This window comes from Crinia signifera, chromosome 3 (genome assembly GCF_055691185.1).
Source record: "Crinia signifera chromosome 3, ASM5569118v1, whole genome shotgun sequence".
Classification (NCBI taxonomy): domain Eukaryota; kingdom Metazoa; phylum Chordata; class Amphibia; order Anura; family Myobatrachidae; genus Crinia; species Crinia signifera.
The window spans coordinates 59,719,950-59,738,112 of NC_139219.1; the positions used below are offsets into that span (position 1 = coordinate 59,719,950).

The 18,163-nt window shown below is 43.7% G+C and overlaps 1 protein-coding gene across 2 annotated transcripts in view; it reads left to right on the forward strand.

Annotated features, from left to right (window-relative positions):
- The window catches only part of USP34 (ubiquitin specific peptidase 34), a 150,559-nt gene extending 132,672 nt beyond the window's left edge, over nt 1-17,887 (forward strand). For both annotated transcript variants that reach the window (XM_083175873.1, XM_083175874.1), the window contains 15 exons: nt 1,162-1,266; nt 1,380-1,527; nt 2,735-3,369; nt 3,761-3,918; nt 5,404-5,482; nt 6,458-6,584; nt 6,691-6,798; nt 7,659-7,763; nt 7,878-8,002; nt 9,730-9,853; nt 10,180-10,259; nt 11,579-11,719; nt 12,044-12,187; nt 15,436-15,595; nt 16,591-17,887. In XM_083175873.1, coding sequence (XP_083031999.1) covers nt 1,162-1,266; nt 1,380-1,527; nt 2,735-3,369; nt 3,761-3,918; nt 5,404-5,482; nt 6,458-6,584; nt 6,691-6,798; nt 7,659-7,763; nt 7,878-8,002; nt 9,730-9,853; nt 10,180-10,259; nt 11,579-11,719; nt 12,044-12,187; nt 15,436-15,595; nt 16,591-17,204 — 2,853 coding nt within the window. In that variant the 3' untranslated portion in view covers nt 17,205-17,887. The remainder of the gene's footprint in view (nt 1-1,161; nt 1,267-1,379; nt 1,528-2,734; nt 3,370-3,760; nt 3,919-5,403; nt 5,483-6,457; nt 6,585-6,690; nt 6,799-7,658; nt 7,764-7,877; nt 8,003-9,729; nt 9,854-10,179; nt 10,260-11,578; nt 11,720-12,043; nt 12,188-15,435; nt 15,596-16,590) is intronic.
- The last annotated feature ends 276 nt before the right edge of the window (nt 17,888-18,163 follow it).

The following is an 18,163-nucleotide window of genomic DNA, read 5'->3' on the forward strand; positions in this document are numbered from 1 at the left end:
CCGATACGATCACTTACTGTACACATGATGACTTCGCTTCCTAGGTGAATAAACCGTTTGTTCCTTGAACACCCCTAATTAGCCAGACAGTAGATCCTTATGGCCAAGGGCCACATGGTTTAAAGGAGTAGTGTGTCTAACTGATGCAGGTCTCCAATGCGTGGTACAAAGTTACTGGTAGCATACATCTGTGCCAGTGCTCAGATGTGCCAATGTGGTTCAGATGGCAAAGTACAGGAGCGGTAATATGCAATAAACACAATGTAGGTATGTTTATTGCACTCTACCGCTCTTGGACTTTGAACCCTGCAGTCTGAACCAGGCCCAGATCCAGATCGCACTATTGAGGTTGGAGTTATCTAACCACCGGACGGCTTTCTTCTTCTAAGCACTGAGGTACGGTTACCGGCACTAATGTTCTCCTGTGGATACTGGCACAGATTTCTGCTACCAGTAACTTTGTACCACGCATTGGAAACCTGCATCAGCTGGACACACTACTGCTTTGATCCATGTGGTAATAAATTTACTTAGCCTTGGCTGTAAGGAACTGCGTTCTGGTTAAATAGGGGCGTTCAAGGAATAGACTGTTAACCTAGGGAGCGAAGTCAAGTGCCTTTTATGATGTGTATTCGATCGTATATGTCAAAGCAGTTTTTGATTTTAGACACTTTTATTGAATATATTACAATTTTATTGTAAAGGTAATGCAATCACTGAGTGTTTTTTTCTAACTCCTAGTCAAATTCAGCGCTGCTTTTTGTGTTCTGTTGTATGTTTTCCATACAGGACTAACTATCATGTTCTGGCAGCTGCTTGGATAAACAGCTCCTGTAGGCACCTCTGCCCTCCTCCTCTGATGGAACTCTCCTTTCTTGTGGATGTTAGATGCCAGTATTGTTCAGTGTAAAGCCCCATACACATCAGCCAATATAACGATAAGCACGATAACCATACTGTTACTATCATCTAGCGCTTACGCTCCATATCGTTAATGGTATTTTTCAGTGTTTGCACAGGAGAACCGTGGAAATAGTTAGCAATATCTGCGCTGCCGCAGATCATTTAGTGTGTATGGGTCTTTAGAAAACATGGGTGTCTAGTACTATAGTAAATATAGCACTACTAAGCATACTGAGTTTGTGTTACCTTACATTGCAGGCTGCCAATCCTTTCTTCAAGCTGCTGACTATGATAATGGAATTTGCTGGTGGTCCCCCAGGAATGCCTCCTTTTGCATCTTACATTTTACAAAGAATATGGGAGGTAATGATGTCTTTGCGGAAGCACAATAGTGTTAGGACTGAGTACCAACAACATATCTAGGACCATGATTTGTGCCCTTGCTTTCTACTTACTTCCTGGTATTGTTCCTTAAGGTGATTGAATACAACCCATCTCAGTGCCTCGATTGGCTGGCCGTTCAAACCCCTCGGAACAAGCTGGCACATACCTGGGTTTTGCAGAATATGGAGAACTGGGTGGAGCGCTTCCTGCTGGCGCACAACTACCCTAGAGTGAGAACATGTAAGCGGCTTTACGTTTTTATTGACACGTTAGGTTCACAGGTTTATTGCATGCAAAACCATATAGGAGTGTCTGCATTTTGTTTTGTTGGTCTTTGTGTTGTTACAAAGTCATGATTTTGTAATTACGATATGGGACACACAGCTTCTACATAGTACTGTAGCTCAAGGTAATGTCTCCAAGTAAATTGCCTTTTTTTTTGGTCCCCAGTCCCAATATTTTCCTGTTAATATATATTTTTTTAAATACTTTAACAATAGAACAGCTCATGAGTGGTGGTATTATTTTCTTAAATTGGTTTATTGGCTACACTGACACCAGTCACATTAATAAAATAAAACCTATAAGCACCTCCATCTATATTCTCAGTAGCTCGCACTACACCAGTCAGGTGGCTTGCCGTTAGTGGATGGTGACTGCAGTTGGACTGGTACCTGGGGGTGAAGTGTGACCCTTTGCAGCAATAGAGGAAGTACCTCCTTGGTGGATTTTCCTTGCTGGCACAGGATGACGGTGTCACTGCATTGGCTCCATGCTTCTTTTGAACCAGATCTGAAGTTTCTCACTAAAACATTTTCATGGCACGGAAGGGTGTGTGAAGCGTGGGACTCTGTCTTACCGAAATGGTTTTTTATTCTGTATTCTAAACAATCTTTTTTAGCTTAAAGTGTTTATTAACTCCACTTCAATCTAAACATGGAGATTCTGGCATTGTCCTCGGTGGAAGAGGAATCCCTTCTCTTACTGTATGTGGTCATTAAGAATACATGCCAGAAGAACAGTAGACTATAGGAAGATAGATCATCATTTGGTAGCTTTTTATCAGATCATGACCCTACAAGCTAAGTAATAAATAATAATAAAGAGATATATTTCTCTGTTCTCTGGAGCATTTTGGAAAGTAATAGAGGGGTAGATTTATTAAGCTCGGTGAAGTGATAAAGTGTCTGGTTTTTATCGCCGGCCAATCACTTCACCAAGCTTAATAAATCTACCCCAATGTACCTGGGTTGATTCTAGCCAAACATTAATTGCGGGTAACTAAGTGGTGAATTAACTAATTTGTTTACTGTTGATGTGAATAGGTTATTACTATTAACCCCTGCAGTCTTGATTTACCTTCATGACGTGTAAACGTAGCATTGTCCTGTTCATCTATGGACATTGTTTTTAATGCTTTAATCACCCATTTTATTTACTCTTCCAGCTGCAGCCTACTTATTGGTATCACTGATTCCAAGCAACTCGTTTCGTCAGATGTTCCGATCCACGCGCTCTCTCCACATTCCCACACGAGACCTGCCCCTCAGTCCAGATACAACAGTGGTCCTCCACCAGGTGTATAATGTCCTCCTGGGCCTTCTCTCCAGAGCAAAGCATTATGTCGATGCTGCTGTTCACGGTACCACCAAACTGGTGCCCTATTTTAGCTTCATGACTTACTGTTTGATTTCTAAAACGGAAAAGCTGATGTTCTCCACGTATTTTATGGATCTGTGGAACCTCTTCCAGCCCAAGCTGTCTGAGCCAGCCATAGCAACAAACCACAACAAGCAAGCTCTTCTTTCCTTCTGGTACAATGTCTGTGTTGATTGCCCTGAGAACGTGCGCCTTATTGTTCAGAACCCTGTGGTCACCAAGAATATTGCCTTCAACTATATCTTGGCGGATCACGATGACCAAGATGTGGTGCTCTTCAACCGTGGCATGCTGCCAGCCTATTATGGTATCCTTCGCATGTGCTGCGAGCAGTCTCCTGCCTTCACCCGTCAACTTGCCTCACACCAGAATATTCAGTGGGCCTTTAAAAACCTCACTCCACATGCCAGCCAGTACCCTGCGGTAAGGGGAAGAACAATGTATTCAATTTGTGCTACCAAGGCCTTTAACAGCTCAATACTGCTCAAAGCAGCCACCTGCAAAATGAACAATTCTATTGCTATATTGTAGTTTAATGTTACAGTATTTTCATTTCTCTCCAGAATAAGCCATGCCATTCATATACTCAGTTTTTATAGTCATAATTGCAGGCAGATATCTTTGGATACCTGGTTTGCCTGCTTTTGCTTTCAGAGACGATACATGTAAATCCTAGAAATAATCAGAATTTTGGATTCAGTTTACTTGCATTATTTTACACCCAAGCGATATACAAGTACATACATTTTGGGGTAATTTTGTGCTTTTTATATGTGGATGCCTGTGCTTGATGTCACGCTGTCTTCCTTTCCAGGCAGTGGAAGAGTTGTTTAACCTCATGCAGCTCTTTGTAGCTCAGAGACCAGACATGAGGGAAGAGGAACTGGAGGATATCAAGCAGTTTAAGAAAACTACTATAAGCTGTTATTTACGTTGCTTAGATGGCCGTTCCTGCTGGACAACATTAATAAGGTAACATAAAAGCATAATTTCCCAAAAAAAGAGATGTTTACCCTTGCATGTTTGTTCTCTTCTACTCCTTGACACTCACATGCTTTACTGTTCATATAGTCATCGACATGGTATTTAGGGAGTTATCGGATTATAGGCAAACGGTTTATACGCCAAAGGCACCAGATTTCACACCCAATATGGGCCCTGTGGGGCCACAATCACTTATGCACGGGTTATGGACTGGTTTTGACCTTGCTTCCACGGAGATTCACACCTGCAAAGTCATAGCATTTAATATAATCTACACCATATCCAATTGGTTCCTAAACTGTGTGAAAAAAATAGTTTTTCGCATTTTTTTTGTCACTGTCGACACTTGTTGACATGGGCCCCCAATTAGTGTATCACGTACCCTTGCATGGCTCGTTTTGCTGGCTACGACCGGACCTGGTGCCTCACTTTCCTCGGCACACTAACATTCTCATTTGTAGTCCACATGGATGGTGAAGTCATGACAACCATTTTCTTGTTGGAATTTTGACCATGTCAACTTTTTGTGTTGACTTATTTACTGCCTATCTAGACACTGTAGAACTAACAACTGGGACCAATCCTCTAAATGCATTTGTGCACATCATTTACAAAGCTGTAATTTATTCTCTGCACAAGATGTCTCTAGACTGTAGCATGGAACTTGAAGCTGTAAATATTGGGTAAAACCACAAATCTAAGAAGAAAATGGTGACTCTCCTAGACTGAAACATGCAGATACCTTAGGCATCTTAATGTGCACTGATTGTCCCAATCAATTATTTCAATGACCAATCTCATAAACTTCACCCAAATGAAATCTATTGATGATAAAAATATTCTGAAAGGAACAGTTTGGTTTTTTAACCAAAAAACAGGTTTGAAGATGACTTGTTCTCTCTTCTGGCACCCAGGGCAGCCAAAAACAGCCATGGATCGGGAAAAAAAGAAGGGGGGACACAGGAGTGTCAATCTAGAGAGTTGTGTTCATGCCTCCATTAAAAAAGCCTACAGAGTGTATACCCGCAGTTACACGGGGTGGTGGCAGCTGCGCAGAATTAACTTTGGCCCCCATAACTGTTGACTCATGGGGCTAACTACTGTTGGATGCCCCTGTTTCACAAAGAACTTCTAGGCAATGCTCTCTGCAGTATTTAGGCCTCCACAGCTGATCCACCTTTATTCTTCTCTGCACCGACAGGGACAATTCATTCTCTTTGATGCCTTCCCATTGTGTAGTCTGGTGCTGAGGTAACACATGCTCCCCTCTTACTGCCTGCAGTAGTGTTTCATGTTGGGAGCTGGGAGAGTTTGGGAGTTCCTGTGAATTGTCACTGATGGTCAGATATTTCATATTGAACCATTGACATGTTCACCAGCTTGAAACATAAATCATATACGCTCTAAACAAATAAATCATATATGGAACAAATGTAAATGAATGTAATCACCTGACCTTTGACTTTCTTGCAGTGCCTTCAGAATATTATTAGAGTCTGATGAAGACAGACTTCTTGTTGTATTTAACAGAGGGTTAATCTTAATGACAGAGGTAAGCTTTGAGACCTTTAAAAGTGCAGGTGATCCTTCTGTGGTACTTACGGTGTATATGTTCCCTCATTTGTGACGCTTGTCCTTGAATCTTTGCCTCATTTGTGACGTTTGCTGTTCATAAGTTGCCTCGGTTGTGGCGCTCGCCGTTTACAAGTTGCCTCGGTTGTGGCGCTCGACATTCATAAGTTGCCTCGGTTGTGGCGCTCACCGTTCATAAGTTGCCTTGGTTGTGGCGCTCGACATTCATAAGTTGCCTCGGTTGTGGCGCTCACCGTTCATAAGTTGCCTTGGTTGTGGCGCTCGACATTCATAAGTTGCCTCGGTTGTGGCGTTAACCGTTCATAAGTTGCCTCGGTTGTGACGCTTGCCGTTATACGTTGCCTCGTTTGTGGTGTTTACGGTGTATATGTTTCCTCTATTGAGTTGTCTGCTGTTTATATTAAGATATGCATCCCCTATTATTGAGGAGGAATACCACAGAACGTAATTTAGCGTTTTTAGATGTCGATGCCGTAGTTATTGTCTGCTTACATGGACTTGTATAAGAAAACGCAAAATGTGGTTAATATTCCTCTTGAATCCCGTGAGACAGGTATAAGAAAAAGGAAAGTGCTGTATATATTCCTCTTGCATGCTAGCTGAGGGACATGTATAAGAAAATGTGATGAGCTCTATTTTATTTATATATATATATATATATATATATATATATATATATAATCATTGTTGCAGTGCAGTTTGTATCTTGTGCATGAAGGCGACCGTCACCTATGTGCAGTAGTGTTAGCACCTACCATAGCCAACAATTTTGCATAGCTTGCTTCAGTTTTATTAGAGCTCAAGTTTTAATATCAGAATTATTTATAAGTATATGTTTTTCCCTCATGATGATTTTGTACTGTGGTTAGTGTAATTAGTGCAGTGTACCAATAAGTGTGAAGATTTGAATAACTTATTTTTTTTCCCCCTGTAGTCCTTTAACACATTACATATGATGTATCACGAAGCTACAGCCTGCCATGTGACTGGGGACTTAGTGGAGCTTCTGTCCATATTCTTGTCTGTCCTTAAATCCACGCGCCCTTATCTTCAGAGGAAAGGTAGGTGGGGTCCTCCTGTCTTTAATGTCATATTCACTGTACACATATAAAATGAACACTTATGATAGCAATAATGTCATTTATTAAGTTTCTTTGTGTTCCGCAGATGTGAAGCAGGCGCTAATTCAGTGGCAGGAACGGATAGAATTTGCTCACAAATTGTTAACCTTGTTAAACTCTTACAGTCCTCCAGAACTAAGAAATGCATGTATAGGTGAGCTCTTCCATTGCCTTGTTTCATTGAGTGTGTGATAAATATAGCATTGCTTTAAGATAGGTGACAATAAAGACCGTTATTTTGGATTATGTAATTAGGGCAATATGTAAAATGTTGTACCTCCATTCAGCTGCCACCCGGCTTCCATGGACTGCATTGGCTGCATCCATAGAACCCAAATTTGGCTCTGCATGACAGGCAGGGAGTTGCTTCCTACAGGAGACCCAGGTCTCTGCTTATCCCAGCCTGGTCTGGCAGTACCAGAGTGAGGAAACTCCTCCCAATGGGACTGCCTGTAGTGTCTTTGACGGGCAGGTAGGACTACCAACAGGTAGCCTCTGCCAGTCACCTTTAAGCCAGTACAGTCTCACGGATTGCTTCTGTCTACACTGACACTGAATGGAATGGCAGTTTTACCTGAGGGGGCTGCAGTCCTGCAGCCCATGGGTATCATCCACCACTGCTGCTCACTGTTGATATGATCGCTCATAGCATATGTACTTGTGGTCATTGATGTTGACCATCACTTCTATAGAGTTAACTGGAAAAGCCATAGAACCAAAATGTTGATTATACAGATTTATTGTTGCGTTGATATATAATGTACTCTTGAAGGTCCTATTGCAGTATAATGCACCCTAAAATTTTTAAAGTGTCTGCTACAAACAAGCTTTATTGTTATGGGAAAGTGATTTACGTACTGAAAGGGAGAAGTAGAAGATTTGTAAAGTCATTAGAAACTGAAGCATTCTGGTCATTTTATAGCAATTACACTCTAATGTTATGTAGTTTCATTTATCAAGGGTTTACCGGGCAGATTTTATTGAATGTAACACGTTCTCTTTGCATTATTTTAGATGTGCTCAAAGAACTTGTGTTGCTGAGTCCTCATGATTTTTTGCACACGCTGGTCCCTTTCCTACAGCACAACCATTGTACATACCATCACAGCAACATCCCAAGTAAGTGCTTATTGTTGCCTATGCGCTGCTGATGATCACTGCCAGGAAGCCTCCCAAATCTGGTAAATGTCACTCTCTCTTGTAATTGGTTGTTTTTCCTGCATTCTATTTCAGTGTCCCTCGGCCCCTACTTCCCATGTCGTGAAAACATGAAACTCATAGGAGGGAAAAGCAATATCCGCCCTCCCCGCCCAGAGCTCAATATGTGCCTCTTACCCACAATGGTAGAATCCAGCAAGGTGGGTGAATGTGGAAGAGATGAACCCTCCGACTGTACTGCAACCTGTGCGATTCTGTGTTGCTTTTAGTATAGTGGAGTGTAAATATTTTTGAAGCTGACAAAAAGTGCAAACAATCGCCGTCATGTAATTTTGCATGTTCTGTGTGTTTTGAATCTTTCTCCCTGTGAAGGGTTTCTGAGGTAGTAACTGAACATTAATCCTTTGAGTGCCAACATCGGTACTTGTGGAGTATCACGGCTCCCACGATGGGCATCGCACATGAAAAAATGGCATTGCATGCTATTTTTAACAGAAAAGCATCCAAATGCATTGAAATTTGTATGAAACCTGTTCAATGGCCCCCAAATGGCATTTTTGAGGCTGTACCACCCCCACTATCAACGCAAACCTGAAGAGTGGCGAGCCCGCGAGGGGCGGCGGTACGCGTCCTACGAACTTTTCATACCCCCACTATCCACGTCGGCGTGGAGTTGAGAATAGAAAGTGTGGCGAGCGCAGCGAGCCACCGAGCCCGAAGCGTGGCGAGGGGACGCTGATACCTTCACAGGTATCCGCGTCCCCTCGTGGGCTTCACAGGTGTCCGCGTCCGCTCGCTGCGCTCGCCACGCTTCTATTCTCAACTCCACGCCGACGTGGATAGTGGGGGTATGAAAAGGTCGTAGGACGCATACCGCCGCCCCTCGCGGGCACGCTGCGCTCGCCACGCTGCGCTCGCCACGCTTCGGGCTCGGTGGCTCGCTGCGCTCGCCACGCTTCTATTCTCAACTTCACGCCGACGTGGATAGTGGGGGTATGAAAAGGTCGTAGGACGCGTACCGCCGCCCCTCGCGGGCTCGCTGCGCTCGCCACGCTTCGGGTTCGCGTTGATAGTGGGGGTGGTACAGCCTCAAAAATGCCATTTGGGGGCCATTGAACATGTTTCATACAAATTTCAATGCATTTGGATGCTTTTCTGCTAAAAATCGCATGCGATCAAATCGCATGCGATCAAATCGCATGCGATCAAATCGCGAAATGCGATTTTGTCAAAAATGTTAAAACCGGCAAAGATCGCATCCCATCGCATGCCACTATATAGGGCATGCGATGGGAGCCATGATAATCCACAAGTACCCCAACATCTTCTGAGAGAGATGTTCAACATATCCACTAAAAATACCAGCGTCGTTCACATTAGTCTTCTAAATTCAAATACATTTTTTTGTGTGTGTAAAATAAGATGTTTTCTATATAAAGTAATCATTCCAGGTCATTGTGATGAATACATGAATTGCTTGGCATTTTTCACACCTAAGCGCCACACACACGGAGCAATATGATTGCTGAGCAATATTGGCTTAAAATTGTTTAGCAATTTCTTGTTCAGCAATCATATTGCTCAGTGTCCCGGTCACAGGAGCATGCTTCAGCGACCATTGCAGGGCTGGTTGCTCCGACAGTCGCCCCGTACGCACTGGGATATGGTCGCTCATCGACCATATCCCCAGCGATTCTTGCTAGAATCGCAACATGTGTACGGGGCTTTATTTTGACAAATTCACTTGGCACTCATAGGGTTAAAGCTGTTGTTTAGATGTTTCATGTTTGGGGAACAGGAGAACTTTTAAAACTACATTCAGACACATGAATGAAGGAGTAGCAGTTTCTTTTATGTTCACAGTGGCTAGAATTAGAGATTTCGCATAACCTGTGAAAACGTTTTACCTCCTGTGTCTTGTTTCTAGGGTAAAGATGAAGTGTATGACCGCTTGCTGCTAGATTACCTATCCTCATATCACCAGTTTATCCATCTCCTCTGCCGAGTAGCAATCAATTGTGAAAAGTTTACTGAAGCTTTAATTAAGCTGAGTAAGTTATTGCTGTTCTACAAATTATTACCAAATCCCCTGTACGCGAAGTTGTCTGTGTCTGCAAAACATACGTCGCCAAGTTTTCCCCATGAAATAAACTTTATTTACAAATCTGAATGCTAATAACTGCAGACGCTGTTATCCTGTAAGGAGTAGAGCCCCTATACATTGAATTAGATTTCAACAGTTTTTATCTATTAATCTTTACTTCTCATTATAGCACCTTAATAGAATTGAACGTGAAATGCTTTTCAGATAAAGTACAGAGTACCCGATTTGCACGTACACTATGCATAGCTTTTATTCACCGCTGCTTCCTTCCAGGTGTCCTGATTGCGTATGAAGGCCTGTCCCTGCATCTTGGTTTATTTCCAAAGCTCTGGACTGAATTATGCCAAACACAGGTATTTTATTTTTTGTTCTATACAAGTGAAATTGAAATGTTAGAAGTTGCGCGCTGTTAAAATCATCCAATTCTGAAACGTAGTAAAATGTTTCTGGATTATGGCGGAAATTGACAGCAATAGAGAAATAAAACGCACTGTTTTTAAGGATATATACTTGGAATGTTTGTCCATTGCTGGATACAGTGGCATATTCTTCATCCTTAGTTGTGATGCAACAAAGCAGCTCACAAACTCTATATGTCTGCATCTTTGTACATAACAGAACTTGTAGTGAAAAGGGTATGGATCATAAGATAGACAAGCATTAGGTCGACCACTGAAGGTCAACAGGGTCATTAGGTCGACATGTTTTTTTTTCGCAGTTTTTGTTTTTTTACACTAATGTCGACATGGACACCATAATGTAGCACAGCTTCCCCTCGCATGGCTCTCTGCGCTCACCGTGTTTTTGGCACGGTGCCTCGCTACGCTCGGCACACTGTTTTATTCTCCCTCCACGCCCTAGTGTATGGTAGGGCGTAGATACCGCCTGTCGGCACATGTCCACTCCAAAAAAGTAAAAAAACCCAAATCGACCTACTGCTTGTGTTGACCTAATGACCCCGTCGACCTACATTCATGTCAACCTTCAGTGGTTAACCTAATGATTTTTGACCTATTGACCGTATCCCTGTGGGGAAAAAAGCCACAATCACAAGAGAGCAAATTAGTGCAGTCTTGTGAAGCTTTGTATTTGCAGGAGCAAATTTAGGCAAAAAGTTAGCTCTAAGCAAGCCAAGTCACACAGGACCTGGCCTGAACAAAGGCCATAATACAGATGGAGCCTTCTCTGGTGAGCCATGGCTCACCAAGGTTTATCATCATCTATTGTTCTCAGTTGCAATACAATACATAGAACAAAACAGCAGGGGATTAAGTCCGACAGCTCTGGCTCACTTAATCCTGTTAAAGGGCTAGATATAGATGCAGCTGTCAGCCAGGGTGTAGCTTTTTGGCATACGGTCTGAGGATGTAATCCAATTTGCTTAGTACACTTTTAGGACACAACATGGGTGCTGCTGTCCAGTTGTTTGTATGGAGTTGACATTGTTGGTATGTGTATGACATTTGGGAATGAGGACGTGGGTGTTCGGTGTAGTATGTGGATGACATTGTAGGTATGGGGATGTGTGGGGGTGGACATGGTACATGGATTATGTAGTCTGTGTGTGGATGACTTGTGGGTTCAGTCTCTAAAAAGTTACTTGACAGAAAACACTGAAAGTATCGTCTTCTCAAATGTAAAAAACACTTTTATTTTTCTTTATAAAATCTAGTCTCAACTGGCAAAAAACTGCATCAAGCTTCTCTGTGAGGACCCAGTTTTTGCAGAGTATATTAAAAGTATTTTAATGGATGAACGCGTTTTCCTCAATAACAACGTTGTGTACACATTCCTGAGCCACTTCCTGATAAAGGTACTGTGTGTATGTGTATATATGTGTGTGTATATATGTGTATATATACGTACGTGTGTGTGTGTGTGTGTGTATGTATGTATATGTGTGTATATATGTGTATATATATATATATATATATATATATATATATATATGTGTATATATATGTATATATATATATATATGTGTATATATATATATATATATATATATATATATGTGTATATATATATATATATATGTATATATTGTGTGTGTGTGTGTCTGTGTGACTACTATCAGTGGTCGGGGTGATCTAGAATATTCTGTCCAATTAAAATGCTTTGTTTTTTCCCATCACAGGTTCAAAGTCAGGTCTTTTCTGAAACAAATTGTGCAGGTCTAATTAACACAATAATTACACATCTCATCAATCAGTATCAAAACGTGGAGTCTGATTTTATCAGCAGAATTGAAATTTCCAAAGCAAGCAGCACTTTAAATGGGGTAAGATTTGCTTTACAGTCCTTAATACATATATTGCTTATCAGATTTGATCTATTCCCTCCATAATGATCTATGTTAGGAATCTGCAGAAGAGCCCTTATATCTCTTTATGGCAACCTACTTTGTTCTACTGCCAACACATAGAGGAACACATGGGAAGAAAGATGCCAGAGGTACACATACTGTATGTGGCGGGGGAGCAGATGCACACTTGGTGAGGCAGTGGTCAGGGGCTTTCCTGGAGACTGGGGTGGATGGGCGGCAGAGGTACCTATTGGAAGGGGAGATAATAGGTGCACATAGAGAGGTAGAGGCACTTGTGGGGAGAGGGGGTTAGGGACACTCATGGGGAAGGCAGATGTATGTGTGATGAGGCGGGGTACATATGGGGAGAGCAGATGTATGTGTGATGAGGCGGGGTACGTATGGGGAGAGCAGATGTAGGTGTGATAAGGTGGGGTACGTATGGGGAGAGCAGATGTATGCGTGATGAGGCGGGGTACGTATGGGGAGAGCAGATGTATGTGTGATGAGGCGGGGTACATATGGGGAGAGCAGATGTATGCGTGATGAGGCGGGGTACGTATGGGGAGAGCAGATGTATGTGTAATGAGGCGGGGTACGTATGGGGAGAGCAGATGTATGTGTGATGAGGCGGGGTACGTATGGGGAGAGCAGATGTATGTGTGATGAGGCGGGGTACGTATGGGGAGAGCAGATGTATGTGTGATGAGGCGGGGTACGTATGGGGAGAGCAGATGTATGTGTGATGAGGCGGGGTACATATGGGGAGAGCAGATGTATGCGTGATGAGGCGGGGTACGTATGGGTGAGCAGATGTATGTGTGATGAGGCGGGGTACGTATGGGGAGAGCAGATGTATGTGTGATGAGGCGGGGTACGTATGGGGAGAGCAGATGTATGTGTGATGAGGCGGGGTACTTATGGGGAGAGCAGATGTATGTGTGATGAGGCGGGGTACGTATGGGGAGAGCAGATGTATGTGTGATGAGGCGGGGTACGTATGGGGAGAGCAGATGTATGCGTGATGAGGCGGGGTACATATGGGGAGAGCAGATGTATGTGTGATGAGGCGGGGTACTTATGGGGAAGAGCAGATGTATGCGTGATGAGGCGGGGTACTTATGGGGAGAGCAGATGTATGCGTGATGAGGCGGGGTACTTATGGGGAAGAGCAGATGTATGTGTGATGAGGCGGGGTACGTATGGGGAAGAGCAGATGTATGTGTGATGAGGCGGGGTACGTATGGGTGAGCAGATGTATGTGTGATGAGGCGGGGTACGTATGGGGAGAGCAGATGTATGTGTGATGAGGCGGGGTACGTATGGGAAGAGCAGATGTATGTGTGATGAGGCGGGGTACGTATGGGGAGAGCAGATGTATGTGTGATGAGGCGGGGTACGTATGGGGAGAGCAGATGTATGTGTGATGAGGCGGGGTACGTATGGGAAGAGCAGATGTATGTGTGATGAGGCGGGGTACGTATGGGTGAGCAGATGTATGTGTGATGAGGCGGGGTACGTATGGGGAGAGCAGATGTATGTGTGATGAGGCGGGGTACGTATGGGGAGAGCAGATGTATGGGTGATGAGGCGGGGTACGTATGGGGAGAGCAGATGTATGCGTGATGAGGCGGGGTACGTATGGGGAGAGCAGATGTATGCGTGATGAGGCCAGGGTACGTATGGGGAGAGCAGATGTATGCGTGATGAGGCGGGGTACGTATGGGGAGAGCAGATGTAAGTGTGATGAGGCGGGGTACGTATGGGGAGAGCAGATGTATGTGTGATGAGGCGGGGTACGTATGGGGAGAGCAGATGTATGCGTGATGAGGCGGGGTACGTATGGGGAGAGCAGATGTATGCGTGATGAGGCGGGGTACGTATGGGGAGAGCAGATGTATGCGTGATGAGGCGGGGTACGTATGGGGAGAGCAGATGTATGTGTGATGAGGCCGGGTACGTATGGGGAGAGCAGATGTATGTGTGATGAGGCGGGGTACGTATGGGGAGAGCAGATGTATGGGTGATGAGGCGGGGTACGTATGGGGAGAGCAGATGTATGCGTGATGAGGCGGGGTACGTATGGGGAGAGCAGATGTATGCGTGATGAGGCCAGGGTACGTATGGGGAGAGCAGATGTATGCGTGATGAGGCGGGGTACGTATGGGGAGAGCAGATGTAAGTGTGATGAGGCGGGGTACGTATGGGGAGAGCAGATGTATGTGTGATGAGGCGGGGTACGTATGGGGAGAGCAGATGTATGCGTGATGAGGCGGGGTACGTATGGGGAGAGCAGATGTATGCGTGATGAGGCGGGGTACGTATGGGGAGAGCAGATGTATGCGTGATGAGGCGGGGTACGTATGGGGGAGAGCAGATGTATGCGTGATGAGGCGGGGTACGTATGGTGAGAGCAGATGTATGTGTGATGAGGCCAGGGTACGTATGGGGAGAGCAGATGTATGTGTGATGAGGCCAGGGTACGTATGGGGAGAGCAGATGTATGTGTGATGAGGCGGGGTACGTATGGGGAGAGCAGATGTATGTGTGATGAGGCGGGGTACTTATGGGGAGAGCAGATGTATGTGTGATGAGGCGGGGTACGTATGGGGAGAGCAGATGTAAGTGTGATGAGGCGGGGTACGTATGGGGAGAGCAGATGTATGTGTGATGAGGCGGGGTACTTGTGGGGAGAGCAGATGTATGCGTGATGAGGCGGGGTACGTATGGGGAGAGCAGATGTATGTGTGATGAGGCCAGGGTACGTATGGGGAGAGCAGATGTATGTGTGATGAGGCGGGGTACGTATGGGGAGAGCAGATGTATGCGTGATGAGGCGGGGTACATATGGGGAGAGCAGATGTATGCGTGATGAGGCGGGGTACATATGGGGAGAGCAGATGTATGTGTGATGAGGCGGGGTACGTATGGGGAGAGCAGATGATGGGTGCACATGGGGAGGTAGGAGGCAGGCATTCCTGGGGGGAGGGGGCTGTGGATCAGTGTCTGAGAGGATCTAATGGAATAGATTTGCCTACATTGCTGATGACTAATGGAAGGAGAAGCATTGAGGAGAGATGGGAGGAGGGACCTGGCGCAATGAGACCTGGCTGTTTGGCATCACTGCAACATTGATGTATGATGCCTGTAGATAGATAAAATATTTGCCTGCGGGTAAACTTTTGTTTCCCAGATTAATGTAATTTGTTTTCCACCTGGTTTAGGATCTCCGAGCATTGGTTCTACTCCTTTCTGTTCACACTCCAAAACAGTTGAATGCAGCCTTAATCCCAACTTTACAAGAACTCCTTAGCAAATGCAGAGCGTGCCAGCAGCAAACAAATTCCTTACAAGAGCAAGAATCCAAAGAAGGTAAAACTAAAGGTGAGTGTTGGACTATTAGCTCCCCAATACATGAACATTGATCTGTGGGTATTTGGCTGAAATTGTAACCGTTATGTAGTGTACACACCAGAACCACCATGATGATTTTCTTAAAATCGTACAATGGTCACACGATTTGTTTGAGCACTTGATCTGCTCGCAATCTGTACCCAATCTATGTAATGTAATCTAATGTAGTGCAGCAGATAAAATCTCCAAAGCGACCAAGCGACCAGCAGGGACGCGCATTGGATCAGAATCGCATTGATAACTTGCCCAATTTTTTTTTTTTTTCGTTTTTTTTTACCTACAATCGGTCAAAATTGGGGCAATCGAGCCCAAATCGTTCTGGTGTGTACCCAGCATTACATCTGCTTTGTCTTCCCTAAAGAAATGCTGGCAGGTCCACAGTGCCATGGTTGTATACTTCAGTATCTTGCTTTTATAGACCTATAATTGTTTGATAGTTATCAGTATTTCAGCTAAATGACCTAATCCTCTGTTTACTGTATTTGGAACGGCTCGGTTTAATTTCGGGGAACTACCATGTGAAGAATTGCAGCTGTTGGAAAGTATTCATTGCTGTACTGTAGCGAGTAATGCTGCACTGTTTCACCCAAGTTTTAATTGTAACGCTCAGTCCACACAATATACTGTAACTAGACAGTATTGTATTAATACATCTGCATATAGTATTTCCTGTAGCCTTAGCCAATCATGTGCTCTGTAAATACTGTGCACAGCTGTATTTTGAGCCAGGCTAGAGATATGGGAGCATGAAGTCCCACTCTGACACAACCTTTATCAGCACCATTCTCATTAGACCCACATTGCAGCAACTTGGGACTTGGAGTAGCTATTGTGAGTGATTCCCTGAATACTAATGCAGAGAATGTCTTTGGTGAATTGATAAAGTATACTGTTATATGTAATATCAGACAACCAATTTACTTCAATTATGGTTAAAAAAAATATATATATTTTTTCCCTCACAGACGATGAAGGTGCTACTCCGGTGAAACGGAGGCGAGTTAGCAGCGATGAGGAACACTTGGTTGACAACTGTATCAGTGATCTGAAGACCGAGCGCGAAGCATCCACCCCAACAAGCACATCTGACAATGAGACCAGAGACTCATCAATCATTGATCCAGGGACTGAACAAGACCCACCATCTCCCTCTCCCATCTCTGCTAAAGAATTTAGGATAGAAGTCTCATCTTCATTTACAGACGATATACTGCTGCCCGCTAGGCCACAGCCCGCAGAGGAGCAACCCGGAAGCAGCATTAAATATGAAGACGGTAAAGAAACAAAAGAACTCCCAAGTCCTAAGGAGACAAATATTATGGAGGAAGATGGCGAGCTACCATCCACGTCCATATCGGCAGTGTTGGCAGACTTGGCAGACTTGCGGGGAAGCGATGGCCAACCGTCACCCATACAGGACAGTCAGGAGTTCGGCCTCTCATTAAATTGCGAGCATTCCAGGGGACTTTTTAGTCATATACAGCAGAATGACATTTTAGACACCCTGTGCAGGACCATCGAGTCCACGATTCTCGTGGTCTCCAGGATATCAGGAAAAGAAAACAAAGCTGCTTCTTGACATTAGTTGTAGCATGTCTGCTTTTAAGTCTTTATTTTTCTTTTTCTTTTTTTTAAAGCTGTTTGTATACAAGTTTTGCAGGGTTTTTTTTGTTTTTATTTTTCAGTTTTCCTTTTTTTCGTGCTACAGTTTGTGCTTTCTGCTTGGATGGCAAGATAGATTTATATGCTTAATTCTCTTGGTCAGGCAGAAGTCAAGAAACAGAAATTGCATCTGCAGTACACTTTGTAAAGGCCAATCCTAATGGTTATGTTTTATGTAATTCAGGTTCGCTGTAGTGGCTTTCATTTAAATGGCCGCTTGGAATAATAGGGAAGGGAGATAACCGCCCCTACCCAATATAATGTAATTTAAACTTGTCATTTTTACTGTGTATAATATGGTGTCCTCTGTGCCAGTTTTGTACCTTATAATAGAGGCAGTTGCCTCAAATTGCTGTGGTTCTTATTATCAAAATTAAGTTTACTTGTACTAAACCACAAGAAATTTGATTCTGTAAAGAATCCTATCTAGCTGTGGCCTGGCAGTATATATGGTGCTTTATTTAACAGAATACCTGTGGAGGAAATAAAGCACACTTGATGTAAAGAAACAGACAAAAAAAACAAAAATAATTGTTTTATTTTATTGACATGATTGATCGCTATTCTGTGCACTTCATTAAACTAATTGTGACAACTTTTCATTTTTGTGTATGTTGGCCTCCTTTTAGAATCCAGTTGTATACAAACGCTCTACGTTCTACTGACCTAATTCTACAGAACTGTAAGGTTGTATTGCGCATGTCCGTGTTTCACAAAATTAACTGGCTGGAGAGACAGCAGGAACAGTCCCACGAGAATTACACTCTCAGCGGATTCCGGTTGAACAGTTGACAGCGAAGGAATAAGAATTTGCACTTTGTTTTAAAACATAGTTTGTTTAAAAGAAATTTGAAAATTTGGTTGAACAATGTTTCA